Below are 15,504 nucleotides of genomic sequence, written 5' to 3' on the forward strand. Positions count from 1 at the left end.
GTGGCCTCGGGCAGGGACCGGAGCGGACAGCGGGCGGGGGATTTCCGTTCGCCGCAGCCCAGGGGATGTTGTACGTTAGGGGTGAAGCCCCTGCCCCGTTGGAGTCAATGGGAGATTTGCCCTTGTTCCCAGCCAGCCCCCCATGGGGGTCTCCCTGGCTCGGCGCTGCCGGGTTCCTGTGCTCCGCTGCCCCGCGCCCAGGACTCGGCTGAGCACTGGACGAGCAGGGGAGCGCCGAGCCCTGCTTTGTGCCGGCGGCTTCACCGCGGGTGCGGAGAGGCGAGTCCCTTGTACAAAACCGGCTACCGCCCCGCCCAGCCCCGGAGTCAGTGGCTGGGCTGCTCGGGGCAGTCGCCCTGGGGGCGGCCAGTTGTGGGAAGCCGATCCCCGGGCTGATGCAGGGGGACGCGGGGCCGGGGAGACCCTGGGCTCGGGGGCGGCGCTGTAATCCCCTTGTCCCGCAGGGGCCGGGCAGCCTGGCCCGCTCGGCGGATTGTGAGCGTGCCAAGGCGCTGAATGGGGAGCCGCGGCGCAGAGCCGGGCCATTGTGGCCGCCGGGCCGGCGCTGAAAGGAGCCGCCGGGGAAGGTGGCGAGAATAGGCGCTTATTGGATTCGGGAACAAAAGGTGTGGCAGGGAGGCGAGGGACAAAGGGGCCCAGGCGCCGAGATTGACGGGCCGCTCGGCCCCCCGCTGGGGCCCGGGCCCTGCGCTTTATGCGCGCAGGATGAGAAACGTGCTGGGTTTTGTTCCCCTTTCTGTGAGCGCAGGGGGAGAGGAGGGGGGTCCGCGGGGCGCGCTGATTAGGGGCGGCCCGGCCGGGCAGCCTCAATGCCGGGTCATTATTGCTACAAGTTTAGCAATTTCGCTGGTGCAGCGGGGGAGGGGCACCAGGGCCTGCCCGCGGCGGGCTGTGGGGACCGGGAGCACGGGCGCAGGGGACCGGGCTGAGAGGGGGATGGGACTGGGGGGAAAGGGGAGAAGCTGCCCCAGCTCCGGGTCGGTTCCGAGGCGTTTGAGCCGTTTCCTGAATGTAAAAGTCTGAAACCTGGGCCGGGGAGAGGGGCAGGGACCAGCCCGGAACCCAGCCCCAGAGAGCGACCCCGGAGGGGGGGCAGGGACCCGTCCTGCTCCGCTAGGAGTCACTGGGGGCCCGGGGGCTTGGACCTGCCCCCCAAAGGCACCGCCGGAGCGTCCCGCGGACCTGGGCGCAGTACCCAGGCTCTGAGTCCGGGGCGCTCGCTGGGGGGGGTGTGAGAATGAGAGTGAGCAGCGGAGAAAGTGTCTGGGGTGGGGGCAGGTGGTCGGGACTGGGCAGGCTGCGGAAATGGGCTGGCGGAGGAGGTTGCGGGGGTCGGCAGGGTGGGTAGGAGCGGGGGGCTGAATGTCGGGGGGGGCGGGGGATGGTGTGGGGGGCTGGCTGTGGGGGAATGTGGTGTCGGGGGGCTATGGGGCAGGGGGTGCGGTGGGTCTGAGGGTGGCGTTGGGGGATGGGTCCATGTGAGGTAGAGGGTCGGGGCAGGGGTAGAGGGTGGGGGCGCTGGCGGACAGGGGGGTGGGACTGGGCGGGGGGAGGGTCACCGCAGATCAGAAGGGGTTCAGGTGGATTTCTAGTTGCGCGCCCTCTGAGGCGGAGCCCGAGCTGGAGGGTCCCCGTGGCTTCCTGCGGCTGTCGGAGCGCAGGCTGGGCCCGAGCGCGGCTCTGCCCGGGCCAAGGGTACCGGCCTGGGGCGTCCTCGCGGGCTCCGGCCCGGCCGGGAGCAGCCGCTGGCTGGAAGCGACCCTGGCCAGGGGCCACCCACTGAGAAGCGGGGGGGGGGAACCGGCAGCTCTGGGAAGGGCCCGTCTCGATGGAACTGTTGCCCCCCCCATCCCGAGGCCAGTTGAGGGCAAAGGTGCTGGGGCCAGGACACCTGGGGCCTCCTCCCGGCTCCCACCACCGCCCCGTCTGGCGCTGGGGGGCAGGAGAAGGGGTCCCGGGCCCCAGAGGCGGAGGATGCCTGCACTGCTGCCGGCGTGGCTCGCAGTCAGAATCCAGCTCCAGGTCAGGCCAGAGCCAGCGGTGGAGACGGAGAGCACGGGTCTGTAACGTGCCCCTCACCGTGGTATCACAGCCTCAGCAACAGGCGGGGTACAGTTCAGCCCTGCCTGTGGGGTCGGTCCCTCCTTCCTGCTCCAGCTTCTGCTAACAGGTTCGCTTGAGCCTGGGTGATGCCAGCTCCCCTGCCCCCTGGCGGAGCCCATAACGAGTCCAGACAGGAACTCCTGGGTGAGATTCCCGTTCCCGTGGTGCTGGTCAGAGGCATGAGCCGATGGGTAACTAAAGGCTTGGGTGCTATGGAACAAGACATCAAACCCTTTGACAAGTGACTCAAATGGGGACCGCCTGGATTTGGCTGTGTGCCATACCTAACTGACACCTGCCGATTTTAGCTATAAACCCATTTGAAGGCACTTTTGCTCCCTGTGTGAATTAAATCAGGTTTGATTTGGTTTTTGTTTTTAAAGAAAACCAGTAACAGAGTCCATCCTGTAGCTAGATTTGAACCCTGAACCCTTAGATCCACAGCTCCTACTCTGGACCACTTGATCTAAAGAAGTAATTTTTCTTTTAATTGGGCTGGTTACAGGGGTGGTAACACACACCCGGCTACTGAGTTACACAACTATTTGCCAGACAGCAGAAAACTATTGGAGAAGAGAAATCCTGGATTCTGTTCCTGGGGTTTAGAACATAGTCGGGCTTCTGTGACTAGTCATGTAGGGGTTAGAGCAGAGATGGGTTACAGACCGGCCAGCCAACTACCAGGATTTGCTGCACAGTACTAGACACAGCAGATGGTAGTGGTGAGGGGTACATTCACGGTCTTCTGGCACCCAGCTCAGTGCACTATCCCCGAGCCTCCAGGTGTGTGGAGAGAAATCAATCATTACTCTCCCCAGTAGCACCTAGAGGTGTCAGCCAAGACTGGGGGCCCTGGTGCCGCAGAGGAAGTGACAGGATCTGCCCTAAAGAGCTTTCAGTTTAAACAGACCAAGAGTAGGAGGGAAAACAGGCCCAGAGAGGGGAAGTGACTTGCCAGTCGTCACACGGCAGCTCAGTAGCAGAGCTGGGAATAGCTCCAGATGCCCAGTCCCATGCACCATCCCCTGGGAGACAGCATCTCACATTACCACCCCTAACCCTGGGGGTGCTCACCATAGTCCCTGGTCACCTGGCAAGGCAGGTCTATAGAGAGGAGGCACACTTTGTTAATGAAGACCAGGGAGGATTGTGAGATTTGGAGAGATTCAGTCAGGTGGCAAACTCCAACCTCGTGCACACCTGTGCCGGCCCACTAGGGTCTGGGGGAGTGGGCAGCGTGAGGGCCGACTCTAGCCCCAAATTAGGTACCTGGACAGATTAAATTCATGGAAAACAAGTGCCAGGCAAGGCCTGTTGGGACTTGTTAAACTCCCATGCTGCACTGATGGGTTCAGAATGAGCGGTAACCCGCACAGAGAATGGGCTATGTGTGGTCAGGACTGGGTGTATGAAGGTGACTGCTCAATGCATAGCAGTGGTCAGAATGCTTAGGTGCAGACTGGGCTGACAAGGGGACAGAAAATAATGTGGAAATCATTGCTGTGCTCCTGCACACACAGATGCTCTCGGTGCCCTAAACCTCTGACTGCCAGGAGCTGGGACTGGTACAGGGGATGGATCACATGACATTGCCTTGTTCTGTTCATTCCCTCTGGGAACCTGGGACTGGCCACTGTCATAGAGAGGACACTGGGCTGGATGGACCATGGGTCTGACCCAGTCTGGCTGCTCTTATGATATTAGCCCTCAGCTGGTGACCTCAGCTCAGAAAGGAAAAAAATCTAGAGGAGGAACCAACAGTAGCGGCTAGAGATGGAGAAAGGCCATGTGCAGATTGAGGGGAGGACTAGCTATCTGGGGAGAAGAGCCATGGCCAAAGGAAATGAATGCATGGCCTAAAGAAGAGAAAACCAGCCCGTCTCCTACTCACCTTGCCCCTCAATCATGGGGGCACTTCGGAAAGGCAGCACGTTATTACAGTTCTACACAAGACAATACTTTTAAAAGTCAACATGTAATTAATTTGTGGCGCTGCATGATCCCAGCGAGACCTATAATTCAGGATAGCCCAGAAAGGGATTAGACTGAAGAGGCGGGGGAGGGGGGTGCAGAAAGAGGGACTTGAAGGGCAAAGGTCATGATTTCTGTTTGTTCCTGAAAGAGCCACAGGCTCTAATTTGGGAGCCAGAAAGGGAAGGTGCTGACGGATTTTGGACAGGGCTTAAACTTAAACACACTGGTCTAAAAACAATACAATGACCTGAAGCAAACAAGAGGGAGAGGAGACGCCAGGCCTGGGGCAGGGGCTCAAATTCGGGCTGTGTCCTGAGACAATTCCACGTTTAATGATGGCCTACAGACCAGGGAACAGACTGTGGCTCAGGACTTTCCTCCATCCACAGCAGAGCTCCCAGCAGAGCCAACAGGAGTTTACACAAAACCCAAGAGGAGAATCCAGCCCTTAGCTGTTTTGTCCCCCAGGGCCTTATTGTCACCTTCAGCATCACCCAGTGGGGCAGTCTGCTGTCTTGGGCCACTGCTAATTCTGCCCTGGTTTGCTTTTCTTCCCCATCCTTCTTCCTCTCTTCCTCTCCTTCCTTGCTGCTGCACCTCCCCTCCCTCCTTCCCGTGGCAATTCCCACAGTCTGCTACAATTACCAGCAGGGAAATAGTTAATACTAACCGGTATCCCCCTTGCCCTTGAGCAGGAGCACCCAGTGAGATCAACAGGGCCCTGGGAGTTCTGTCCTTTCAGAGCCATTGTTCCAGGCTGTCTGCAGACTTGGGGACACACTGCAGCATTGGGGTCACACAGCACATGGCTGGACCTGGTCCTGGAAGGGCTGCCATAGCGGGGTGAGCGCGCCACTCCTGCTTTGCGCCCTTGGTGCCAAGCAAAGCTCCCCCCCACCCCACTCCTGCTGCCCTGGGCCCTGATGCCGGCTGGGGTTGCTCCTCTCCAGTGAAGTCATAGAATCACAGAATATCAGGGTTGGAAGGGACCTCAGGAGGTCATCTAGTCCAGCCCCCTGCTCAAAGCAGGACCAATCCCCAGCTAAATCATCCCAGCCAGGGCTTTCTCAAGCCAGACCTTAAAAACCTTAAAGGAAGTAGATTCCACCCCCTCCCTAGGTAACGCATTCCAGTGTTTCACCACCTTCCTAGTGAAAAAGTTTTTCCTAATATCCAACCTAAACCTCACCCACTGCAACTTGAGACCATGACTCCTCATTCTGTCATCTGCCACCACTGAGAACAGTCTAGATCCATCCTCTTTGGAACCCCCTTTCAGATAGTTGAAAGCAGCTATCAAATCCCCCCTCATTCTTCTCTTCCGCAGACTAAACAATCCCAGTTCCCTCAGCCTCTCCTGATAAGTTATGTGTTCCAGGCCCCTAATCATTTTTCAGAGTTGCAGCCGTGTTAGTCTGTATCTGCAAAAAGAAAAGGAAGGTGCCACAAGTACTCATTTTCTTTTTTCTAATTATTTTTGTTGCCCTCCGCTGGACACTTTCCAATTTTTCCACATCCTTCTTGTAGTGTGGGGCCTAAAACTGGGCACAGTACTCCAGATGAGGCCTCACCAATGTCGAATAGAGGGGGACGATCACGTCCCTCGATCTGCTGGCAGTGCCCCTACTTATACAGTGTCTGCACCACTGCGCCCCGGACAGCCAAGCCCTGGCCCCTGGCTCACTGGAACCACTGGGCAGAGCAAGCCGGGCAGAGCCCGCTCGGGACGGAGCTGGAAAGGACCCTGGTCAGACTGAAACCAAGTGCAGCGGTCTGGCCACACCCAGGGAGCTGGGGACACCAGCCGGCGGCCAGGGAGACCCGCACAGCACCGCCTGGTGCCAACAGCACACATTGCAGTGGCTCCTGACCCCACCCAGGAGCCACTCCATGCTGCCCAGCTGCCGGGCTGTTCTGATGCATCGGGGCTGGGGCTCTCCTGCTTTGCCCTCCATGAGCCCAGGCGCTGCTCCCTGGGGAATGGAGTGAGCTCCCGCCAGCAGCCCCCCCGCCTGGCCCAGGGTCCAGAGGTTGGTTCAGGCTGGCCAATGGGGGGAGGAGCACGGAATGGGGCACACACACCAAGAAGCAGGAAGGGGGCTGACCCCTAATGGCGCACAGACCTCCCACTCCCCAGCCCTAGGGCATTGTACAGTGAAGTGCTTGCTGGGAACGGTACCCCTTCCTCGCAGCCTCAGGCCATAGGTCACTGTGGGAGGCTGACTTGTACTGGGGCTGCCTCTTGACAAACCCTAAGCACCCCCTTGGAAAGTCCCTGTACCCTCCCTGCAGGAGGCCCCTGCAGCTGCCTTCAAACGGAGCAGGTCAGTTTAAGTCCCTTTTGTAATTGTGATGACCTAGTCCCTCTGCAGACCAGACTCTCAAAGGCAGCCAGTGCTCCTGGCGGGATGGTGAGGAAACCCGCCACAGAGGGGCGGGAAGGAAAGTGAGTAATAAATCCAAGTTCAGTGGCACTTTGGTGTCTAAACCCAAGACTTAGCACCAAGTCTGGAGTTCCGGTGGCTAAGCACCTTCATGGTTCCCACCCTTGACCCTGCCTCTCTGTTCTCACCCTGAGCGCCGCTCCCTTGCTGGGCTCTAGGCTTTGTTTAATACCCTCTGTAATTGACGTGACAAGCCCCTTACTCAGCTCTGGGGTGGAAACATGGTCGGGTGTCATGATGAATAATGCTTTTATTAACCACTCAGTACTGAGGACATGCTCGGCCCTGAACAATCCGCAAACCCAGACAGCGCCTGCCTCAAAGTGCTTATGATCTTAGCAGCCTCCGCTCAGCGCAATAATTAGTGCTAGGCTGTGGCCCCAGGGCGTTAATTGGGTTGCAAAACCAAGCACCTGCTTAAGTACTGCACCACTGTCACCAGGGGGAGCTGTTTCATTATGGGCGAAGACAGTGGGCCCAACTCTCCACTACCTGGGGCCTTATGTGGCCATTTGCACTAGTGCAAAGTACATGCGAAAGCTAGCGAATCAGACCGGTGACCAGTGACTTCACACAGGTGTCAATGACTCCAAAGGGCACCAGGCGAGGGACAACAGGAGTTTGCTTCCTCCTAGCACCTGAGTTCTCAGCAACACGGACCCTTCCATGATGCTAGCTGACAGGTGTACTTAGGGGGCAGAACATCTCCCATATCAGCATTTTGGGGCCATGTTCTCCTAGATGAGCTGACTGCAGCATTTCTTCAGGCTCCCACCCTGGGTGAAAGCTGGAGCCCATGGCAATGTGCGAGGCGTCAGAACCAGAACAGACCTGCTGTGCTGAGCTAATCAGCTTCAGCACTTGCCCAGGGTGGGACACTGGTTTGGTCTCTGCCAAGGAAAAATCCATGGATCAGCCTCATTTAAAACAAAAATCTGACTCAGCCTCAACCCGGTCTTCAGTTTCATGGTAAACACAAATCCGTCTTGGCTCCTAGGGCCCCTTTAAAATGGCTCCATTCAGCACTCACGACAGAGAGAGACTGAGTGTGTGGTTAAATTCAGGGACAACTTATCAATGCTCCTAACTCCCAAGCCCCTGTGCCTTTAGGCCAGTCCTGGCTGCCTCTCCGGCCCACCAGTTCTGCTGATGCTCCTGAGTCCTGACCTGCAGCCCAGCCCTGAGCTCCCCTCACAGCTCTGCTGATGCCCCTTAGTCCCATTCTGCAACACCCCCATGCTATTCCAGTCCTGGGCTCTCCACACAACTGTATATTAAATGAAGGGAGTCCAGGAAAGCTGGCTGTATTTTAAAGAAGCCTTATTGAGGGAGCAGGAACAAACCATCCCAATGTGCAGAAAGAATAGCAAATATGGCAGGCGACCAGCTTGGCTTAACAGTGAAATCTTCAGTGAGCTTAAATTCAGAAAGAAGCTTACAAGAAGTGGAAACTTGGACAGATGACTGGGGGGAGTATAAAAATATTGCTCGAGCATGCAAGGGTGAAATCAGGACGGCCAAAACACAACTGGAGTTGCAACTGGCAAGGGATGTGAAGGGTAACAAGAAGGGTTTCTACAGGTATGTTAGCATCAAGAAGGTGGTCAGAAAAAGTGTGGGCCTCTTACTGAATGGGGGAGGCAACCTAGTGACAGATGATGTGGAAAAAGCTGAAGTACTCAATGCTTTTTTTTGCCTCGGTCTTCACAGACAAGGGCAGGCCACAGACTGCTGCACCGGGCAGCACAGCATGGGGAGGAGGTGAGCAGCCCTCCGTGGTGAAAGAACAGGTTCAGGACTATTTAGAAAAGCTGGACAAGTCCATGGGTCCAGATCTAATGCATCCGAGGGTGCTGAGGGAATTGGCTGATGTGATTGCAGAGCCATTGGCCATTATCTTTGAAAACTTGTGGTGATCGAGGGAGGTCCCGGAGAATTGGAAAAAGGCAAATATAGTGCCCATCTTTAAAAAAGGAAAGAAGGAGAACCCGGGAAACTACAGACCGGTCAGCCACACCTCCATCCCTGGAAAAAACATGGAGCAGGCCCTCAAGGAAACCATTCTGAAGCACTTGGAGGAGAGGAAGGTGATCAGGAAGAGTCAACATGGATTCACCAAGGGCAAGTCATGCCTGACCAACCTGATTGCTTTCTGTGATGAGATAACTGGCTCTGTGGATATGGGGAAAGCGGTGGACGTGATATATCTGGACTTTAGCAAACCTTTTGATACGGTCTCCCACAGTATTCTTGCCAACAAGTTAAGAAAGTATGGATTGGATGAATGGACTATAAGGTGGATAGAAAGCTGGCTAGATTGTCGGGCTCAATGGATAGCGATCAACGACTCAATGTCTAGTTGGCAGCCAGTATCAAGCGGAGTGCCCCAGGGGTCAGTCCTGGGGCTGGTTTTGTTCAGCATCTTCACTAATGATCTGGATGATGGGATGGATTGCACCCTCAGCAAGTTCGTGGATATCTCTAAGATGGGGGGAGAGGTAGATACACTGGAAGGTAGGGATAGGGTCCAGAGTGACCTAGACAAATTGGAGGATTGGGCCAAAAGAAATCTGATGAGGTTCAACAAGGACAAGTGCAGAGTCCTGCACTTAGGGCGGAAGAATCCCATGCCCTGCTACAGGCTGGGGACCGACTGGCTACGCAGCAGTTCTGCAGAAAAGGACCTGGGGATTACAGTGGATGAGAAGCTGGATATGAGTCAGCAGTGTGCCCTTGTTGCCAAGAAGGCTAATGGCATATTGGGCTGCATTAGTAGGAGCATTGCCAGCAGATCGAGGGAAGTGATTATTCCCCTCTATTCAGCACTGGTGAGGCCACATCTGGAGTACTGTGTCCAGTTTTGGGCCCCCCACTACAGAAGGGATGTGGACAAATTGGAGAGAGTCCAGCAGAGAGCAACGAAAATGATCAGAGGGTTGAGGCACATGACTTATGAGGAGAGGCTGAGGGAACTGGGCTTATTTAATCTGCAGAAGAGAAGAGTGAGGGGGATTTGATAGCAGACTTAAACTACCTGAAGAGGGGTTCCAAAGAGGATGGAGCTCAGCTGTTCTCAGTGGTAGCAGATGACAGAACGAGGAGTAATGGTCTCAAGTTGCAGTGGGGGAGTCTAGGTTGGATGTTAGGAAACACAATTTCACAAGGAGTGTGGTGAAGCACTGGAATTCGTTGCCTAGGGAGGTGGTGAAATCTCCATCCTTAGAGGTTTTTAAGGTCTGGCTTGACAAAGCCCTTGCTGGGATGATTTAGTTGGGGTTGGTCCTGCTTTGAGCGGGGGATAGGAGCAGATGACCTCCTGAGGTCTCTTCCAACCCTAATCTTCTATGATTCTATGAAAACAGCTGGAAAAAAAGAAGCTGAACTCTAACCTGGGGCTAACTAAACTCAAATACAATGAGAACAGCACCCAGCCTCTGGGGGCTCCTGCAGTACAAATAAAGCTAATTTCTCTGAGCTGCTTCAGGTTCCTTCTCCAGTGCTGCAGCTCTGGTTCACGGTCTTCCTCTTCTCTTGACGTGACTGGCATGTGACAGGCACACAGCGCTGGGGAACTAGAGTGGCTGGTACCAAGAAAGCCAGTAGCTTTTGTATCACTTGGCTTTCTGAACCTTGTCAGCCTCATGGAATAATAAAGTGGCTTCTCTGAGCCCCCCCAAAGGGAAACGTCTGTTCTGTGTCCAGAGAGCTCCAAACTCAAGCATTTAGCACAGATGCAGACACTGCTGGGGTCATGAGAACTTGTATAACTTTATTGGGGTCTGACAGAGCCCTGAGAAATCCCAGAGCTGCTTCATGTGTGGGGGAGAGGGGGCACTTCCTAGTGCAGAGTCAGCTCTCATCACCTCTTCCTCCAGCCCTACAAGCAGGAGAGTTAGGGAGTGGGCGTCTGTCCATGGGTGGGAGTGTTCCCTCTGCATACAGGTGTGTGTCTGTGTGCGGGGGGGGGGGGCTCCCCAGTCTGATCTCCCTGTACCAGTGGAGAAGGGGAGTAAAGCGCAGGGCTTCTGCAGAACCTCCCGTTTGAACCTTCTGTCTGTCTGTGGCCCTGTCTGCCCTGCACTGCAAAAGGCCCCGGGTTAGAGCATGTGAATGAGCCTGATGTGAGGACGTAGCAAGGGCAGACACGTTTCAGGCCAGGTCAGTGGGTGGCAGCTGACCCGCACTGATCACCATGATGCCCTCACACTTCCTGCCAGCGGGCTAGCTCGAGGTCTTTGACCTTTTTCTTTGCTGTTGTTGTAGAGGAAGCCAGGCTGAAGGGGAGAGGGAGGGCTCCCCTTTGCACTGGAAGCACTGGGATCCATTCTCACCTCCTGCATTCTAGCCAGATCCAAGCAAACTCTGTCCCCTGTCCCAGTGTACCCTCAGGATCTGGCACTCTGTCCATCCCACCCCCAGCACTGTGGAAAGAGGGGCTCCCTTAGGTAGTTTGGGCCATTTCCGTGGCTGGCCCTAAAGCTGGGGAATGCTACCATGAACTGAACCCCGTAGCCATTGGAGAGCCAGTGCAATGCCCAATGACAGGCTCCCAGTGACCAGCATTGCTGAGGAGGTGCATTGTTGACTTTAGACCAGGGGAAGCTTTTTAAAGCTCACCCCAGAGGGTGCTGCAGAGACACCTACCCCAGACCTGGTCTCTCCTGGTTAGAGAAATGGGATACTGTCAGGGACTGACATGTTAGAAGCAGCAGGCCTGGAGCAAATGGATAATTTCAGAAGCAATAAATCCCCAGGCCCATCAGGTTGCACCAAGGATTGTGAAGGGGCCTCAGGGTAAGTGACTGAGCTCCCAGCAAAAACATGCAAGCTCATAAAAAGCAGCCACTGTACCAGAGTATCGACGGGTAGCAAATGTTGTACTGATATCTAAAAAGCTTGTAGGTGGGACCCAGGTGTGACAGACCAGTCAGGCTTACATCTGTCCCCAGGAACATGGTAAAAATGCTCTTTAAACACAGAACAGCAGCTGGAGCCTGAGGGAGGGACCAACCCCAGCCGGCACAGCCTGTGTGAGAGGCTGACCTGCCCCTTTCCTACTTGTCACGGCATCTGGATCCTGCGTGCAGCATGGCTCACCCCGCACAGAGGAGATGGCCAAATTAAAGGCAGTGCCAAAAAGGTGACGAGAACGATTCACGGTCTGGAAAAACCTCCTCTGAAGAGTGATTGAGGAGCCAGGTTTTTGTCACTTTACAAAGGTGACAGCTAAGCGAGGACATGATAAATGTATGTAAAATGCAATGGTAAAATATGACATGAATGCAGAGTTAAGGTGGCCTGATGGTACGTTGTCCCCTCGCAGAACACTGAGCTGGACAGCACTGTATGGACTAACCGTTGGTGAGCAATACCGCTTTAAACAGGAAAGTCACTTGTTACTAAATACAGGCTCTAGGCTTCCTTTCATATCATTCCTTACCTGACTTGCTTTTATTTGACTCTTTAACTGAAGCTTTGGTAACTAAACTTCCCTTTGGCTTTACCCCAGACAGGTCCGAGTGCTGTGTGCTAAGGAGAGCGCTGAGCGGAGGTGAAGCGAGTGAGCTGGAGCGCTGCTTCCGGGGAGGCAGCGGATCGGTGCCCATTGCGGGGCTGGGTGTTCCAGAGCAACCAGGTGAGGTGTGCTGACTGCTCGCTCAGAGTGGGGCAGAGCAGATGTTGTGGTAGCTCGGGGCAGAGCTCCTCTGTTGCCTGCAGCCAGTGTTTTTGGGAGAACCTCCCCTGCTGGGCACAGGCAAGGCTCCCTCGCACGGGAGCAGGTGGTAGCGATTCACCTGGACACCTCAGTCTTACATAGGCCCCTAGTACCCCCTCACTCTCTGTCCTGATTTTTCCCACTTGCCGTCTGGTCACCCTACTTATCCTCTTTTTTCCTGGAGCTGGCAAGAGCCCCGGGTAATGATGTGTATACACTCCCGGTGCCATCAGTGTGTGAGGTGCCCGACAGTAAACGGTGGAGGCAGTGGGTGGCCCTGCTTGGTAAAGGTGTGTTTGCGCTCGGAGGACATGCGTGGATTCCTTTGAGGTGTGTCACATGATACGCTTTGTCCCCTCTGTGTGAAGAGCTGCATGTGTGTCTGGAGGAGCCACTGTGCATCATTTCATTGCCGAGGAGTTTATCCTATACATGAGGAGGGTGCGAGGTTTTATGATCGTTGGCAGAAGCAGGGGTATGAGAGCAGCCTATGCATTTATTATCTGCATGTACTCCAGGTAAAATGGATGTCGTCCGTGTCAGGTGCAGCTGTACTGAACGGTGGAGGCGGGTGCACTGGCTGAGCTGGGGGTGAAGGGGGGTTGGACTGCAGGTAGTTGGGGTGCATTGGCAGAACTGGAAGGTTGCCATGCCCCCCACACCTGAGCCCCCAACCTCTCTTGCCTCCCCTACCATCCATCCCCTTTTACCCCTTCCTATAACCCCCTCCCCTTGTTGCAGCCCCAACCTCTCTTCTCCATGTTCCCCCACTCCTCCACCCCGTAATGCCCCCTCATTCCAAGAAGTATTCACATGACCATTTCCCCCCAAATACTTTGATTACATTCCCCCCAAAATAAAATTGCCACCCAGGATTCACAAATCATAGCACCTCCTGTCACTAGTCCACAACTCCTTCTGTTTCAGGTGAGAGCTTGTGATTAATTTACCCTTAATTATGTTAATTGAAGGGTGAATTCACAGTCATTAAACTTAACAGGGTCTGTGATTCATCCACTCAGTCAGTACCTCTCAGTTTAACCGTATAAGGCAGCGGAAGAAAACCATTCTGGGGGGAAAATAGCTCAGAAACCCCTTGGTCAAGTGACCCCAAATTTGGATCACCATGGTTACCCTTCACCCGCATGAGGCCCACCGAATTTCAAAGCAATCTGATTAATCATTCAGATATTAGAGCACTTATAGGAGTCAAGCTTTAAAGCATATAAAATGGCGGGAATGAAACCCCTCCAGCCGTTTTTCTGAGGTGGTGCGTGTGCAGTGTGAAAATGAGAGACGGGGGTGGGTGGGGAAAACCTTCTAATGGACCAACTTCTGTTAGTGAGAGACACACGCGCGCTTCCCGAGGAAGAGCTCCGTGGACCTCTGAAGTTTGTCTCCCTCACCAACAGAAGTTGGTCCAATAAAAGACATTCCCTCCCTCCCTTGTGTCTCTAATACCCTGAGCCCGACATGGCTACAGTAACACTGCATCCAGCAGCGTCAACATGTACATTTTTTATTGTTCTCAGTGTGGGGCCCCCAAAGCCTTAGTGAGCGCCAGGCACTGCCGTGGGTAAAACTCAACAGCCCCGTGTTGACCCAGCGCTCACCAATAGTCTGCGCTCTATCTCAGTACAAAATACCCCCCCCACCTAAAGACGTTTTTCAAAATGGCAACTTTTTCAGGGCTTACATCTCCAGAATCCCAGCTCAATGACTCCAAGTCTGGGCACAAACCCTACCCTGCACCCACCTGAGGCACCCCAAATTTCGGAGAACTCTGACTAATCATATAGATTTTAGAGGACTTAGAAAGACTGACCTATAAACAGCCATCTTTATGCAAACTTAACTATCGCGTTACTGGTGTGCCACTGTAGTAATGACTGGGATACAGGAAGTAGATCAGGAGCTGCTGTTCTCCCTGTCTCCTAACACAAGAACAAAGGGACATTTAATTGCATTAACAAGGTGGCACATTTTAAACAGATTTTTTCACGCAGTGTATGTCACCTCTGGAACTCACTGCCACAGGAACTCACTGAGGCCAAGAATTTAGCAAGTTTCAGAAAAGCATTGAACATGTATAAGGCTGTAACACTCTGTACCTCGGGGGAACACCCTGCACCCCCATCTTCATCCTTATAATTACATGGTGTCCAATGCAAAGTTTATCATGTAGTGTGTCTTCAGAAGGCTCATGATGCACTGAGCATTGTTGTTATAGTAATATTATAGGTTGTAATTTCATGTATAATAGTTATGAGGCTGAAAATGTGTCCTCATGGCTTAAAACAGGCCCAGGCAAAACGCTCCAGGAGCAGAGGGGCCGTTCACACCTCGTCAGGACATGTATGGGACAAACCCAGCCCAGCCTCACAGGAACAAAGGACTCTGGCCTAGGCAGCAACAAAGGATCTGTTGGACTCTCAAGTGAGTTACCCCCCTTCCCTTGGTCAGGTGGGGACTACGATGAGGTAATGCTCCCCTGACTCTGAAGGCGGGGTGGGGGGGAAGCCAAGAGGGAAGAAAGGACATGATAAAAGGGAGAGATGTTTGCCATGCTCTTCCTCTCTCTTCCACCTACATCTACAGGCACCACCGCCAAGCGACTAAAGCGCTGATCAAAGGGGAGAGCCTGGCTGAAGGGCAACCAGCCAGCCTGTGGTGAGAAGCATCTAAGTTTGTAAGGGCATTGAAAGTGTTAAGATCAACTTAGAATGCATTTTGCTTTTATTTCATTTGACCAAATCTGACTTGTTGTGCTTTGACTTATAATCACTTAAAATCTACCTTTTGTAGTTAATACATTTGTTTGTTTATTCTACCTGAAGCAGTGCATTTGGTTTGAAGCATGTCAGAGACTCCCCTTGGGATAACAAGCCTGGTACATACCAATTTCTTTGTTAAATTGACAAACTCATATAAGCTTGCAGCATCCAGCGGGCATAACTGGACACTGCAAGATGGAGGTTCCTAGGGTTGTGTCTGGGACCAGAGATATTGGCTAGTGTCATTCGGTTGCACAATCCAAGGAGCAGCTGACATGCCAGAGGCTGTGTGTGACCAGCTCAGGAGTGAGGGTTCTCACTACAGAGCAGGATAAGGCTGGCTCCCAGAGTTGAGGGTTGGAGCGACCTAGCAGATCACTGGTCCGGATAACCCCAGGGGAACGTCACAAAGGCTATCAAGAATGTCCCAAGTTGTTGTAGACAGACAAGGTGTGTGAGGGAATATTTGTTA

The 15,504-nt window shown here is 54.2% G+C and overlaps 1 protein-coding gene across 1 annotated transcript; it reads left to right on the forward strand.

Moving 5' to 3' along the window:
• Positions 1–142: 142 nt before the first annotated feature.
• Positions 143–14,986, forward strand: LOC311523269 (uncharacterized protein; the record flags this gene model as incomplete). The annotated part of the gene is made up of 5 exons (XM_084633039.1): positions 143–269; positions 510–626; positions 12,052–12,177; positions 14,560–14,694; positions 14,857–14,986. 5 exons carry the CDS (start codon positions 143–145, stop codon positions 14,883–14,885), a joined length of 534 nt encoding a protein of 177 aa, XP_084489165.1. The 3' UTR covers positions 14,886–14,986.
• Between the last annotated feature and the right edge of the window lie 518 nt (positions 14,987–15,504).

This window comes from Lepidochelys olivacea (assembly GCF_965140295.1).
Source record: "Lepidochelys olivacea isolate rLepOli2 genome assembly, chromosome: 7".
Lineage (NCBI taxonomy): Eukaryota > Metazoa > Chordata > Testudines > Cheloniidae > Lepidochelys > Lepidochelys olivacea.